Raw genomic sequence first — 16,866 nt, 5'->3', positions numbered from 1 at the left:
TGTGTAAAATCTACACGTTCTTTCTGAAAGGACATGAGATGCATATAACATTGTTTAGAAACCTTTTTGCGAACTTTAGTCTGTGGATGTCATTTGTTGTCGCCCGGCGGCCGTATCCTCGCAACAAAGAGAAAACACAATTTTTTTTAGATGACCTCCCAGATGGAAACCGACGTTGTGGTTTGTGTGCTCAATGTCACTTTACAGAAAAATGCACTGTTTTCTATCACCCAACAACTGGGAAAGAGATAAAAATAAGAGGCAAAATAACATGTACAACTACCAATGTGATCTATATGCTTAAGTGCCCATGTGGTAAGGCATATGTCGGTAAGACAACACATGCTTTAAAAACACGTATTGCTGAACACAGGAGTACGATACGGAATGGGGATAAAAAAAAGCCCAGTAGCTTTACATTTTAAAAAGGCACACCACAATGTCTCATCACTAAGATACCTTGGAATAGAGAGAGTGCATCTTCCAAGACGAGGGGGAGATATAGATAATCTCCTACTGAGGAGAGAAGTATGGTGGATCCATTATCTTAAAAAACTATGGCACCAACAGGACTCAATGAGGACTTTGACATTAGACCTTATTTGTAAATTTAACTTATAGAGGGAGACAGTCAATGGACTTTGTTTTTAGTTTTTTGTTTGTGTTTTTTTCAGTGACTAACACTGCTGCCTATCTGTAAATTATGTCTTAATGTTGTGTTTAATATAGATATTTCTCAAATCTTCTAAAAAATTTCAAATGAAAAGAAATTGTTACTTAATCATGTATAGAATGTATCATGCAAATCTTGGGACCGCCCCTGATCACCAGGTGGGGCTGATATTCAATTTAGTTCACTTCCTGTATAAAAAGATGTCAGTGTTGTGTTGTCTTCATGCTTGAAGAAGACCGGAAGGGTCGAAACGTTGCATCTGCCTTTTTGACAAATAAACACCTTGGAACTACTAATGAGTTGCGAGCCCCGCTTTGTCTTAGGTCTTTTTAATATAGATACTGCGTTTGTCACAAGTTAAGTTGCTATAACTTATAACGTTAAGATAAGTGTATTAGGGCTGGGCGATATAACGATAACGATAAATATCGCGATATATTTTAATAATCGATATCGAATATCGATATTTTAAATTTTATTATTTTTTTTGGCCTGCAACAGGGCAGAGACAGTGGACAGACTTGTCTTTCTTGCCTGCAACTTAAAGTAATGGCTTTGCTTGTCCAAATGACAATACTGACCAAATTGAGATTTATTTTTCTCTTGTCCATTTATTTTGTTTGCTTTCTAATTTAAAATACAGTTTGAAACCGTCTGTACACAGTAGGCTATGTGTGCTAGCAGAGCTAGACTCCAGTCACGAGTCACGGTGCACATGTGCGGTGGTTTGTCCACCAAAAAAGCGCCAAAAGATCGAAAATAAACTAGCAGAGCCAGAACTGTTCAACTCCCCTGGAGCCACAGCCAGCAGAGAAGCCGGTTTACTTTAGCTTTTAAACCAGCTGCAGCCTGAGAACTGGAGTGTGAGGGGATGTAACACTAAAGATGGCGCCAACGACAAAGAATTGCTGCAAAATAAACATACATCTGTTGTTTAAAAAAATTAGAATTTCGGTAATTATCGATATAGAGAAATATGATAACATTATCATATCGTTATCGCGATATGATTTTTTGCCATATCGCCCAGCCCTAAAGTGTATTAACATTTTCGTTCTCTCTGCTAAGAAAGGAGAGCTTGTGTCCTTGTGTGTGTTTTTAACACCTCGCTAAGTACCTGTGAAGATTAATGCATGAAGCACGCGCAGACAGACCACACCCAGCGTAAGCCCTCATCTGTAGTCTTTCCACAGTATTGAGACACAATTCTGTCGGACAATAATTAACTCATTTACAAGTTGTATTAAAGTTTGCAAATAAGGGAACAGAGCAATGACATTTCAAAGTAGTCAAAAAAGCAAGATTTCGATTTTCTGAATTGCAAGACATTTTCGCATTTTCTGATCCTTGTATCTCCAAGTCGGGTTTGGTGACGCAGAGTCACATATACCTTACCGTTGTAAGAAGGTACTCCAAAATGAATAATCCCAGTAGTTCCATCGCGATCGCCATTACCGGTGTGCATTGGGCCTGGCTAGAATACGGAAAGCAATAGGTTTCAGGCAAACAAATCCGCGACAGATGGCTGTGTACTGCAGGGAGACACAGGCAGGTCCGCGCAAGTGTTTAGAATGGGGAAATTGAAAAAAAGAAAAAAGGATCTAAACCCGTGTTTAGCGCAGAATGAGTTAAGCGCTTTATTTGGGAGAAATCCTGGTGATTGCATTCACGTCGATTCTACAGACATCCTCGGAATAAAATCATATAATAATAATAAATACGACAGTCTTTGTCTCTTAAAATTAAGTTTTACATTTACAGACATGCCTCAACGAGGCATCGTGATGTATAAATAAATAAATAAGCACTAAACCCAACCGCGCGGATATAGCTATAGTGGAATATAATGGACACATCTACATTCTGCTACTACTATAGGGTCTCTATAGGGAGGTGTAATGGTTACGTCATCTTCGTTTTTCCTGTTCCACCCTCTTTTCCACTCCATGTATTTCCCCATTGACCGTTTCTAAATCGGCTCGTTTTAGATAAATAAAGCATTAACGTTGGCATGGTGTACCTTTCTGTGCGTATTCATCCACAATCTATAGCTCAACATGAAAATATTCGCAATTAATCGTAAAGGTAGCAAAATAACAACGTTTATGTTTTCGTTCGCTGGGAAACTACACTGCTATTTGGCGCTGCTGACTGACGTCACCACAGCGTAGACGCCTGGCTTTAGTCACAGACCTAGGATCAGATTTCCCTTACATTCCATAAGCTTAACAATTCGTACAATGGGAAAATAACTGACCCTGAATCTGTGGCTAGTATCTCTCTGGTGGTCATAACCATTAATCTCTAAAGCCAACCACCATTTTTAAAAGCAACAATCACGTTACCATATTTGTATTTATATTTTAAATCGTATAACGTTATTTCGCTGCATATTAAATCACTGTAAATACTAATGTAAATCATTGTTTCGTTGTACATATTGTGTATAGTTCATAACGTTATTTTTTTTACATGACGTTAGTAGCTAGCTAGCTTGCTAGCCGGTATTCCCGAAACTCTAACATGCCCCGATTTAAAATGGTTCTCTCCTCTTTGTATACGTTTGTCCTCACAAACAAAGTATTCTGCCAGGGAACTTATGGACACGACAGTAGTAGTAGTTATAAGGCTTTTGAGCTTGTAACATTAACGTTAGTTAGCTATCGTGGTAGCCCTTTTCGTGACTGTGATGCACCGAGTGCATCACAGTCACGAAAGGGGCTACTATCGTGCTATCAACATGCCGTGACGTGTAGCTAGCTAGTTTGCTAGCCGGCATGATGCGTGCAGTGCTTTGCCCCACAGGTCTGAGAAGAGGACCTGCACATTTTATTCATTCCCGAAACTCCTCTACATGCCCCGATTTTAAATGGTTCACGACAGTAGACATAATGCTACGTAATAGCATTTAGCGGGGTAACGGTAACGTTAGCTAGCTAGCTTGGTACTATGACCCGTGACGGGGATAAGGCGACAGCCAATAGCGGCCGCGTACTGAACAACAGGCTGCCTAGTGGTAAATGTAGTTCTTTTTTTTACGACAAATTAAAAACCTTATAACTACCTTTGTTTCAACCAAAAATGCTTAAACAATTATGTTAGTGGTAGAAGGGAACTGCAAAATGCAAAGCTTGCCAATGTTCATGCGGCAGAATTGTTACAATAGCCGATAATCCATTTTCCCAATGATAAATCCCTATACGTGTGGAACAACCAGTGACGTCAGACTACACCTCCCTATACCTGTATCACTGTACTACAACTCTGTACATGCATCTGATGAGCACTATTACTCAGTAGTATTTATATATTTTATACCCAGTTTAATCACCTGTACATTGTATATTACTATTGCACTTTACTGTTACATTTGTACTCTGGTCAGATGCCAAACTTATTTCCGTTGTATTGTACTTGTGCTGTATGATGACAATACATTTGAATGGAATCTAATCTAATTGATCACAAATCGCTTCCACGCTACCTGTTGAATACAGGGGTCAGTACACCACAGATGCAATGTTGAGCCTCTCGCTTCCATTTGGCACACGGTCCTTCGCCTTATAAGGTGCTGGCGGGGCGTGTCTGTTTGCAAATTCAGGTGTTTGAGAACGCGCTTCCAGTATATATATAGAAAGAGTGACGTACTTCCATCAAGGAGTTCGCAGCTGCGATCATTTTGGCAACTTAAGAGCACCTCTCCACGCGTTGATGACTCCGGGGGGGACTATATCGTAGGTTTTCTCTTACTAACTTCATACAAGGTTATTTACGAGGAAACTTACAAGAATGTTGGTGCATGAGGTCCATTGCCCTTCTGTAACAGCCTATGGTAAGAACATATGTCAATATGCTTATAAATACAATAGAAAATCCATAAATTAAATATCCATCCACGTACAGATCTTGATTCTGCACATTTTAAAAAGCGTAACTGGTTGACACCATGATTTATTCAGGCAATTACTCTGATGATTAAATTAGTATTCAAAAGCATATCACACCACTGCCTGGAAATGATTGGGAGCCTATCTATTAGACTATTCATAACTGAGAGAGTTTGAGAGACCTGGGTTTTGAACTTGACCGTGTCGCCGGTACGGTACATCCACGTACACATCCTGATTCTGCACATTTTAAAAAGCTTAACCCGTGTGTGGTGTTCAGGTCTGTGGGACCCGTTTTCAATGTTTACTAAAAGAGAAATGATACAATGAATACTTTTTTACTAAACTATTTTTTGGCAAATTTTCAGTGAAGAACATAAGGCTAAGGCTGTCAATCGATAAAAATATTTAATCTGATTAATCGCATGATTGTCCATAGTTAACTCGCGATTAATCGCAAAGTAAGCGCATATTTCGTACCTGTTTTAAATCTACCTTAAATGGATCTTTTTCAAGTTTTAATACTCTTATTATCAACATGAGTCAACAAATGCTTGCTTTATGCAGCCATTTAACACAAAATTAAATCAAATTCAAAACAGAGTGATGCACAAAATAACTTAAAATGTTTAATAATTTAAAACAATGAATAAAGTGTGCATGAAATAATAGGGGAAAGAAAATGTTAGGAACTTGTTACATTCACCCACACAAGGGCTGAGGACTCACACCCCCGCCCCCCCCTCTCTCTCACACACACTCTCCCAGCTCTCTTCTTTCTCTCTTGCCCCTTCCTCATCTCTCTCACCCCAGTCTCTCTCTCTCTCTCTCTCTCTCTCTCTCTCTCTCTCTCTCTCTCTCTCTCTCTCTCTCTCTCTCTCTCTCTCTCTCTCTCTCTTTCTCTCTCTATCTCTCTCTCTCTCTCTCTCTCTCTCTCTCTCTCTCTCTCTCTCTCTCTCTCTCTCTCTCTCTCTCTCTCTCTGTCTTAACTTTGACAGACTTAAAAATAACACATTTTCATTGAGTGCACTCTGGGCACCCACCCCCCTTACACATTTATACGTGGTGTTCTGATCCACTGGACCTGAAAGCGTGGAAATTGTAGATAAAAGCTCCCCATCAAATCCTGCATCACCTACAAATCCCTCCACGCTCTGGCACCTCAGTACCTCACTGACCTCCTCCACTCAGTCACGGTCCCTGCGATCCACGGACACTGGTCAGCTCTCCATCCCCCGAACCAGACTGCGGACCTTCGGGGACAGAGCTTTCAGTGTGGCAGCTCCCAGCCTCCCACCCTCTGGAACTCCCTCCCGCAGAACTCCGCAACGCCCCAACTCTGGACTCATTCAAAAAACTGCTCAAAACCCACCTCTTCAACTTGGCCTTTAACCCCTAATTTCTCATTTTGTATGTTGTGTCTGTCCACTATGTTTGTTACTTTTGTTATTTTCTCCCCCTATGTAAAGCGACATGGGTCCTTTGTAAGGCGCTATATAAAATGAAGCTATTATTATTATTATTATTATTATTATTATTATTATTATTATTATTATTATTATTATTATTATTATTATTATTATTATTATTATTATTATTATTATTATTATTATTATTATTATTATTATTATTATTATTATTATTATTATTATTATTATTATTATTATTATTATTATTATAATTATTATTATTATTATTATTATTATTATTATTATTATTATTATTATTATTATTATTATTATTATTATTATTATTATTATTATTATTATTATTATTATTAAAACAAGTAAATATGAGAATTTAACAGAAAGGTTCACTGTGTACCTTCACAGATAAAGGGCTTTAAATACAAAACATAGAATAAGAACATCAAATAATAACATAGCCTAGGAGTGTCTAGGGGCTCTCGTAAGTCCTACTTGATATAATTTAAAGAGACACTCAACAGTTGTAATATAATGTTAAACCATTTGATTAGTGACAGCCAGGGGAATATATGCAGGGGTAATCTGAACCCAATGGCTTATGACATGTCTTAACACGCTTCTGCATTCTTAAGATCATACAAGTCTTAAGGCTAAGGTACATAAACGTTGATTAAAGTTAATGGCTTTAATGACTTTAAATCGCAAAAGGCATATTCATAAGCTCCTGGTCACTCTAGTTTGAAATGTGGTGACTGGTGACATGCTGCAGGTGGAAATGGTCCATGACATTATGTGTCCTAATCGTTCTTAACAGACTGTGAAAGGCATTAATATAGTGTCCAATATGAGGCTGAAGCAGCACACAGCACCCGGAAGCTTGTGCAGGGAAACTCACACACACAAAAGGATTTACATCCAAGAGTTTTTGCTCTAAGCGGATTATCCGTATGGCTACTTGTGTGCAAAATACAAATGCCTCACAATTCTCCCAAGTAAGTGGATTGGATGGCAGCTTACTTTCCCCCTGAAATGGTTTTCGTCTGCCTTGTGCTAAATGTTCACCGCAGCTTTCTTCACTTACTCTTGGTTCAACAAAACTACTGGTACATTTACATTTAACATTTTGTCATTTAGCTGACGCTTTTATCGAAAGCGACTTACAAGTTCTGTACGACAAGTCAGCAGGAAGGGTACAACTCTTTCAGCTGAGTAACAATGATCAAACAATGCTGAAACTTGGGTGCTGCAGTATTGAGTGCATAGACATAAGACATATTAGGAGAGTAGGAGGAGTGCATGATAGTATAGGACAGTAAGAAGGTTGTTTTATTCATAAATTTTTTTTCATTTCAGATATTGATTGAGGAAGTGTGTTTTTAGTCGACAGCAAAAGATTGGTCGGGATTCGGCTGTCCTGACTGCGTCTATGCTTTTACCAACGCGTTCGTGTTTCCGGGTTCCCGTTTTGCGCTCTGATTGACCACTGACCTACCCTAGTACGCCCCCCTCGCTATGAGCGTGTGTCTGTGCGCTATTGTTTATTATTATCCGGCCACAGTGTGGGTTCCCTGGTCAGTGATGATGAGCTCAAATAGGTTATTATAATAAACACTGAATGGAGCAATATAGCCTTGTTGTTAGTTAGACTTACCGGACAATTCAGTACAGCAGGCTATACGGTCTTCTTCAGTTGAGTTACACTTTGAAACAGGGTTCGAATTATCACCTGAGAGCTATGGGGGCCCCCTGAATTTTTTTTTTTTAAATTTTTTTCCTGAAATTGTGGCTGTTTTCGAAGTCATATTTAGAGGAATATCTCATTAGGATTAGTCTAATACTAGTAATAATGACATCACACAACAGTCTAATCATTAGACTATTGTGTGATGTCATTATTCAGTCTCATTCTTAACCATCAACATTTGTTCATTTTCTTACTCACCTCTGATATATAATGCCATATTTACTTATTTGCATTTTGCATCTGATCAATTAAAACAATGTAATTTGAAAAAATTAGACCAAATGTATGAACTTGAATTAACATTTATTCGTCTCTGCACTTATAAATCAAAAACTAACAAAATAATCTAATGGAAAATAAATAGTTGTATGGCACAACAGCAGCATTTATCAGGATACAGTAAGTAACATTATCATCTGATAATAAAATGAACATAAAATAAATACTTGTATAAATCTAAATAAATAATGTTTTTTTTCATCTCTGTGGCAATGTGCTCTATGATCTGTGCACAAGAATGATCGGATCGGTGAGCTGAGCTGGCCCGACTGTCGCACCGTTCAACTCATTAGGTGTCATAAGGGGGTTCAATTGGGTATACGGCAACCTTTCTTTAGCGACAGTATGCCCTGAATGAACTGGCTGTCTCCTTGAGCAAAGCAGATGTGATTTCGCTAACTTTTTTTGGAAGCACTTCCTTCTGGTTTTGACTATTTCTATAGCTTGCTTATGAGCAATGCTATCACTGTGCAAGTATATTTTCTTCCTCAACTTCTTGCTCTGAGAGCTAGTCACAGTCCCATTCATCCACTGCTCTGCCAAATGGGCTCCAAATGATTTATTTAACATGTCTTGGCGTTTTTACATGGAAGGCAGCCAATGCATCCCTCCTTGGCAAATAACCAGCTACAGTATATTTATTTTTCCAAAAGTTCCACTGACTCGGACCCCAGCATTGTGGTGGTTGAGTAGCAGCACAGTCCAGGTCTAGTGGTGGAGACTCGGGTCTGGCAGTGGCAACCGGCGCGGTAACAATAACAGGTGCACTGTGCACAGGAGCAGCAGAGCTAACACTAGTACTAGCAATAGCAGTGTCAACTTCAGTGACAGTAGCGCTGCTAGCTGCTGCACTAACAGCGTCAGTCTTTGGCCTTTTTATAAAACCAAAGCTGTCCAGCTTTGTACAGCCTTTGCGGCGGGTTGAGCCATTTTTTTGGGCGGCATGTGGCGTACTGTTTAGTGTTTATGTTTTCAGTTGCAGGACACGGACCGGCAGCTTTCTGTTTACAGCAGCTGCTTGCTGCTTCTTCTTCACTAGGTTGGAGTAGCGTTAAACTTATGGGCGATGCTCATGGGCGACGCATAGCGGCTTGGAGGTGAAATGCAGCCTATTCCACAACATTAATTACTCGGTTATTTTAAAAACTGAAAAGAAAAATATGATCTATTAACAATTTATTTAGGTAACATAAATAATACTAATTTGTACATTAAAAAAAATTATATAATTTTTTTGAGAGACCCCCACAGGGGGTCTTGACTATGGGGGCTCAGACTCTAGCTATGGGGGCTGAGCCCCCATTGGCCCCCTCATAATTCGAACACTGCTTTGAAACATTTATAGCGAGTCTTGCTCTAGAGCAGTGGTTCTCAAACTGTGGTACGATGATGTCGGGGAGTTCGCGACCCTCTCTGCGCCGCCCCCTATCTCCCTGTCTCCGGCTGTCCCTGAGCAACGACCGGAGTGTTGAATGTCCCGTGACTAAGACGGGGAGGACGTGACCCTCTTTGCGCCGCCCCTGTGCCTCAAATAGATCCGCTATCAACTCTATCTTTAATCTTTCAAAATGTTCAGTTGCTATCGCTATTAGCTCTATCTTTAATCTTTCAAAATGTACAGTTGCTATTGCATGCACTCATCTGTGTTTCACCACACACATGAGTGCATGCTTACCAACTGTCCGTCTGCAACACTACTATCACCAACATCTAAGAAGGGAGATCCCCCCTTGAATGGCCCTTCTAAGGTTTCTCTCCTCCACACTGCCTGTGGAGCTTTTTTCCCTATTGTTAGGTTTTAGTGAGTTTTTCCTTGCCTTCGCGTGGGGTATGTCTGGGAGTGCTTGCATTCTTTCATTTATTTGCATTCATCTAAAAATGTTTGGACCTTATGGTGTTCTTGTTCTGTTCTTGACTTATTGTTATGTTTTCTTCTTGACTTGTTTAAAGAAGACCTGTACGGCCCATGGGGACATTAACGTGTGTTGTCGGGCCCTATAAATAAATTTGATTTGATTTGATTTGATTTGGTACGCGTACCACTAGTGGTACTTGGTGGTACTGCTGGTGGTACTTGAAAACATTTACAAAAAAGCAAAAAAATAAAAAATAAAAATAAAAAAATGTGTCAGGCCACTGAAATTAGAAGCAGGCCAGGCCAGTGTTTCTGGTTGCGGTGGCACGATAGTTAGATAACCTAAGTGGGGAACAACCAGGAGATCACTGTGACAGAGAGTAATGCAGTCTAAACAGTCATAAATCTTTAATTCAACTTCAGCCCTGATCATAACCATTTATTTTTAGATTTTTTTGTAATGTCAGATAAAAAATGAAGTTCTCCCACTTTTCTGAAAAGAGTTGGTGTTAAATCTGACATTACAAAAAATCCATCAAAATCTGTGTTGCTGCTAATCATTGACACATGCCTAACCTGTAATAATCCCCCCCAGAAAAATGTGCTTTGCATTTGATATATTGAAAATATTTTACTTTTTTGTGTTTTTTTTTACAATAATTTGTGATGCCATCACACAAACTGGCATTTAAAGGGTAAACATTCAAAAATGTATTGAATATGTGTTTTCTTTTCTTTTTTACAATAATTTGTGATGCCCATCACAAACACTGGCATTTAAAGGGTAAAAATTCAAAAATTCCTGCACCAGAATGCAGGAAATTAAGTTTTTCTAACTAAATGTGTGTGTGTGTGTGTGTGTGTGTGTGTGTGTGTGTGTGTGTGTGTGTGTGTGTGTGTGTGTGTGTGTGTGTGAGTGTGTGAGAGAGAGAATGACGTGAGAGAGAGAGATAGAGAGAGAATTAAGTACATTTGAGAATGTTCGTTATTATGTTCTCAATGCCCCTTGCATTGTATGAGTTGTGTGGAAGCGTTTGCTAGTTCTAGTGCTATCCCTTTGTACATTGAGGCTGTGTCTGACAAAAGTTAACAATAAATAATGGTATTAGGAATACATTTGCCTCCTGCGTGAACTGTGCATAGCTGAATAGACTGTATTTTAACGCCGGTCATATGGTGGTACTTGGAGAGCCAGCTACATTCTCAGGTGGTACTTGGTGTAAAAAGTTTGAGAACCACTGCTCTAGAGATGCATCGTCACAACAACACGGGCGGCCGTGTTGGCTTATTTATCTATAAAGAAGACAATCCCATCGCTGACAACAAGTACTATAGTCACACACAGGCCTGCCGTGTTTTATGAATGAAGTAGATTTTCATTTAATCGCCTTTGGGGACATGAGGTTATTATAGGATGATGCGCGTCTGGTCTATTCTCCTGGTCACAATTCACTGAATTGAAAATGGGGGACCCTGATGTAAACAAGACAAACGTCTTTCTCTGGTCTGCATCCCCTTAACAACTGTGTGTATTGAGCCGTACTGTATTGTACCCATTCTGCAATCTGTTAAATAAAGTTTTCATTCATTCATTCATTCTCCTCCCGATGTGTTCGTTCAACTCGCGTCTCTGCGACCAGCCGCTCTATCGGAGATAGGATCACATTGTGTCATGTTTTGCTAGAGGGTGTATATGTTTATTATTCCAAATAGATCTACACGGGCTTATAGCCTATAATACGTGACATTTGAAGCAGGCACCACTGCTGTTGTAATTGTCTGGTAATAGCTGTTTCGAGTGTTTATTATTGGGTTGTTGTCGCAGACTCACTGCATGTTCACTTTGCGGCTCGTATGGTACTTCCTTCCTATACCCAGTTAAATCTGTCTTCATATCTCGCGTGTTGTGTAAAAATCTGTGCTTATAGCGAGGGGGGCGTACTAGCGTAGGTCAGTGGCCAATCAGAGCGCAAAACGGGAACCCGGAAACACGAACTCGTTGGTAAAAGCATAGATGCGTCCTGACTGTGGTGGGAAGTTCATTCCACCATTGTGGGGCGAGGACCGAGAATAGGCGGCTTCTCTTTGATGACCCTACCGGAGCTCGGTTAGGAGTGGGTCTGAGGCGGCCAGTGGATGTAGAGCGGAGGGGTCTTGAGGGTGTGTAGTTAGAGACTAATTATAGATAATTGCACCGGACGGAACGCAGTTACCACCTCATTTCACCCGTTGCATGTCCTCCTCTGTGGATAGCAAACTGAGTCAGAAAAAGCTGCGCAAACCCTTTGTGGATCCTGCCCTTTGTGTTTCAAAGAAGTTACATTTTGTAATTAAATGGAACATAATCTTTCAGGAGAATGTATGTTTATTTTTTTAATGTTGGAAAGATTCTCTGTGAAGAAGAGTAAGACAGACTTGGTAATGGGGTTTTGACTAGTTGATGGATGGACAAAATGGCTATGTACAGTTCCAAAGAAAAAAAAAGTATGTGGTGTGATGTGCAATGAGCAATGTGCACATACAGTTTAAATTTTTTATCATCAGCAGAAGTGTTCTCAAGTGGTTGGGGGGATTAGGGGGGAGTCAATGGGCTCTGTTGACGAGTCTGATGGCTTGGGGGACATTTTTTTTCTTCAGCCGGTTGGTTCTGGCTGTGTGGCTGCGGTAGCGCTTTCCAGACCGCATCAGCTGGAACAGTCCATGATTGGGGTGGTTAAGGTCCTTGATAATATTCCGGGCTTTTTTGATGCACCGGTTCTCATATATTTCCTGGATGGAGGGAAGCTCACATCCACAGATTTTTTAGCTGTCCTCACGACTCTGCTCAGCGCTCTGAGGTTGAGGTCGGTGCAGTTCCCCCTCCAGGCGGTGATGCACCCCGTCAGGACGCTCTCTGTTGTCCCCCTGTAGAATGCCTTCAGGATCTTTGGTGTCATGCCGAACTTCTTCAGCCTCGTGAGGTGGTAGAGGCATTGTTGGGCCTTCTTTACCACATGAGTTGTGTGGACGTCCCGGGTGAGTTTGTCGGTGATGTGGACACCGAGAAACTTGAAGCTGCTGACTCTCTCCACTGCAGCCCCGTCGATGGTGATGGGGTCCAGTTTATCTCCCCCTCTCTTGTAGTCTATGACCAGCTCTTTAGTTTTTTCCACATTGAGGGAGAGGTTGTTCTCCAGAGGTTGTGCACCACTTTGCCAGGTTGTCAACCTCTCTCCTGTAGGCCGTTTCATCACTGGATGGATGGATGGATGGATAGCTAGATGGATGGATGGATGGATGGATGGATGGATGGATGGATGGATGGATGGATGGATGGATGGATGGATGGATGGATGGATGGATGGATGGATGGATGGATGGATGGATGGATGGATGGATGGATGGATGGATGGATGGATGGATGGATGGATGGATGGATGGATGGATGGATGGATGGATAGATAGATAGTGCAGACAGCACAGTGTGGCAACAGCAAATGTTCAGGTCACTCACACACTCACTCACTTCACTCACTCACTAACTTAGGGACAGTAGATGTGGTTATAGGTAGATGGTTCTTGACGGTTGCATTATTACATTTGTAGGTAGTACATGGGACAGAGTGATTTTGTGCTTGTTTTTACAGTCATGCATGTGGTTCTGTACCACGGCCTTCTATGGAGCCCCTGGGTATACAGTCTGATTACTGTAACATGATTGAAGTTAATTACCAAGGAAATGGCCTGTGAGGCTCAGCTGTGCCGTGTTCAGCGAGAGAAATGGATTGTCCCTCTGCGTCTGCTGAAGTAGAGCTGGGTCTCATGCACACAAAAGATACACACACACACACACACACACACACACACACACACACACACACACACACACACACACACACACACACACACACACACACACACACACACACACACACACACACACACACACACACACACACACACACACACACACACACACTCTGCAGACTGTATCTATGTGACTGATGACTGAATCATTGGCTGAATACCGCCGCTGTCATGATTTGTTTATTCGTAAAGGTTTGTAAATCCTATAATAAATGAAAGTGAGTAGCAGTTCCACTACTTCCCCTGGCATCATAATTGTTTTTTAGTTTTTTTTATTTCTGCATACGCTGGCATGATCGATCCAGGCAATTAGTCTGATGAGTAAATTAGTATTCAAAAGCATATCACACCACCACCTCACCCAGACTAGAATTCCAAAGGGTTCTGACAGTGAAAGCACAAGAGTTCTAAACAAATACAAAGATTCCACAGATGATGGGGGATGTATGGAATGTCCTAACTTGTGCGTTTCTGACTATTAAAGAACTTGAACTTGAACTTGAACTTGATATCTTTTGTAACGTCATTGTTTTACTCAGGTCTTTCCGCATAGGTCTTCTTACATAAACAGTTCACCCAAAATACCCCCCCCCCCCCCCCATATTTTCCCCTTACCTGAAGTGCTGTCTATCCATCCGGATAGTTTTGGTGTGATATGCCGTAGAGATGTCTGCTGTCAGTCCAATACAGTGGAGTGCCAAAAACGACTGTAAGAGGATTTGGATTGGTCTCTAATAATGGTCTCTCAAGTGTCTTGGACATGGGCATCAAAATGGAGGACCAGTAAAGCCTTGGGCAAAACTTGTGTCCGTGCATGAGCCAGTGTTGCAGGTGAATAAATCTATTACATATTGATGAGAAGTGCATTCTTGGGAATATATCTGACCACTAGGGATGCACCGATATCAATAACCAATATTAAAGGTACAATTTGTATGTAGAGTAATCTTTTTTTTTTTTTTATAATACATGCACATTACTTTTAGAAAGATGCAGAATAACAGTATTGCTTTTCCCCAAAACGAATTCTTGATTAATGAATCTATAATAAAAGAAAATTGTGGGTGTACTTTGGTAGAAAATAGTGAAACTGTTCACAACGGTCTGTGTGGATTATCTTGAGTAACCAGGTCATGATTTCTGGAAAGAGAGACATTGCTTTTGAGTTTTTCAAATACATTTTCTTGTGAGCCACAAACCTAATGCCATTTAGCTCCCTGTCATTGGAGCAACGACAGACATCTCTGTGGACGATCTGTCCAAAAGTGGGCAAATCTCACAGAAACTGTCTGGATAGAAAGCACATGTCTTTCATATAATTATATATTCAGAATCAAACTCATACTGTATGTTGATTTTTTTTTATATGTTTTTGATTCCAGTTCCAACACCCTCCTGCTTCCCTGTCCCACCACCCTTAGATTATCTATTAGATTATATTTAGATTATTGGATTATTAGATGATATATTATATATTGTAACTATATTCATTGTAGGGCAAATGTAACTGAGAGGGCATGCATACCCTCATCTCGCACCTTGTTGCCCATATGCGCATGAGTTAATTATATTGTTATATTGTTTACACTTACTTTACTTACTTACGCCTTTTACCCCGTTTGGGGCATAGGCCGTCAACAAGGGTTCTCCAAGCATCCCCATCCTGAGCCAACCTCTCAAGCTGGCCCCAGGTGTGTCCCATCTTCTTGGCATCATCTTCCAAGTCTCTGCGCCAGGTGTTTCGTGGTCGGCCTCTCTTTCTTTTCCCTTGGGGGTTCCACCTGAGAGATTGTCTTGTGATGCTCAGGGATGGTTTACGGAGTGTATGGCCAATCCATCTCCAACGCCGTTGGAGAATCTCTTTCTCTGCTGGCTGTTGTTGTGTTCGTTGCCACAGGTCTTTGTTGCTGATGGTGTTAGGCCAGCGAATCTGGAGGATTCGGCGCAGACAGGTGTTTAGGAAAACTTGTAGTTTATTGGTTGTGGTGACAGTGGTCCTCCAGGTCTCAGCGCCATGAATGAATGAATGAATGAATGAATGAATGAATGAATGAATGAATGAATTATTTTATTTTATTTCGAATGTTTACAAATAAATAAACAAACAAATAATTTTTCAAACATTTTCACAAATAAAGTGAAAATAAAAAAGGATAGGTTTGAAGCCGAAGGCCATAGAGTAGGACTGACTTCACGTTGGTGTTAAAGATCCTGATCTTGTTTATACTGCCTTTTTATAAAAATGTTACCTCTCCACTGTACTATTATACTTCTGTGACCTGTACCTGTATGTATTCTACTACCTGTACCTCCCCTCCCCCTCCCCCATGCTGCTATGATGCCTGCATTTCCCCAAGGGGATCAAAAAATTTATATCTTATCTTATCTTGTCTTTCCTGTCTGTAGGTACTATGTGTGTGTGGCCATCCTGATATACTTCCTGCCTCTGCTGGTGATGGGTGGTGCCTACCTGGTTGTGGGGCTGACGCTCTGGGCCAGTGAGATCCCTGGAGACTCCTCCGACCGCTACAAAGAACAGCTGACTGCCAAGCGCAAGGTCACTTCAATATATCGCTTTTTTATCTTACTTTTATCATGATTGTGATTCACTACAACTGCTGTTGACGTCACCTTGGGGGATCTGACTTCCTCTGTCTGTCTGTCTGTCTGTCTGTCTGTCTGTCTGTCTGTCTGTCTGTCTGTCTGTCTGTCTGTCTGTCTGTCTGTCTGTCTGTCTGTCTGTCTGTCTGTCTGTCTGTCTGTCTGTCTGTCTGTCTGTCTGTCTGTCTGTCTGTCTGTCTGTCTGTCTGTCTGTCTGTCTGTCTGTCTGTCTGTCTGTCTGTCTGTCTGTCTGTCTGTCTGTCTGTCTGTCTGTCTGTCTGTCTGTCTGTCTGTCTGTGTGTCTGCCTTCAAATAGATTTAAAAGGCTGAAAGCTGAAGTGATGATATAAGGCATAATAAACAGTAATAGAGTAATGTTGACCATTTCTACTGTTGAAGCACTGTGGTTATATTAATGTGAAAATTGTCCATAGAATCTTGTGGTTGTGGAAATAATATGTCAGTTGGTATGACTATACCTAACCCCCTCCCCACCACCATCACCACCACCATCACCACACACACAGTTTTCACAATTGAAAAATAAACACTGT

At 40.8% G+C, this 16,866-nt stretch overlaps 1 protein-coding gene across 1 annotated transcript in view; it reads left to right on the top strand.

The window, feature by feature from the left end:
- tacr1a (tachykinin receptor 1a) overlaps window positions 1-16,866 on the top strand; it is a gene marked incomplete at both ends in the record, with an annotated part of 86,952 nt that overhangs the window by 52,299 nt on the left and 17,787 nt on the right. The window contains one exon of the mRNA XM_084308136.1: window positions 16,118-16,268. Within this exon, the coding sequence (XP_084164262.1) occupies window positions 16,118-16,268 (151 nt within the window). The remainder of the gene's footprint in view (window positions 1-16,117; window positions 16,269-16,866) is intronic.

Source organism: Notolepis coatsorum, assembly GCF_963971535.1.
Source record: "Notolepis coatsorum genome assembly, chromosome: 2".
Classification (NCBI taxonomy): domain Eukaryota; kingdom Metazoa; phylum Chordata; class Actinopteri; order Aulopiformes; family Paralepididae; genus Notolepis; species Notolepis coatsorum.
The sequence above is the reverse complement of the archived record's forward strand: the minus strand, read 5'-3'. Positions and strand labels throughout refer to the sequence as shown.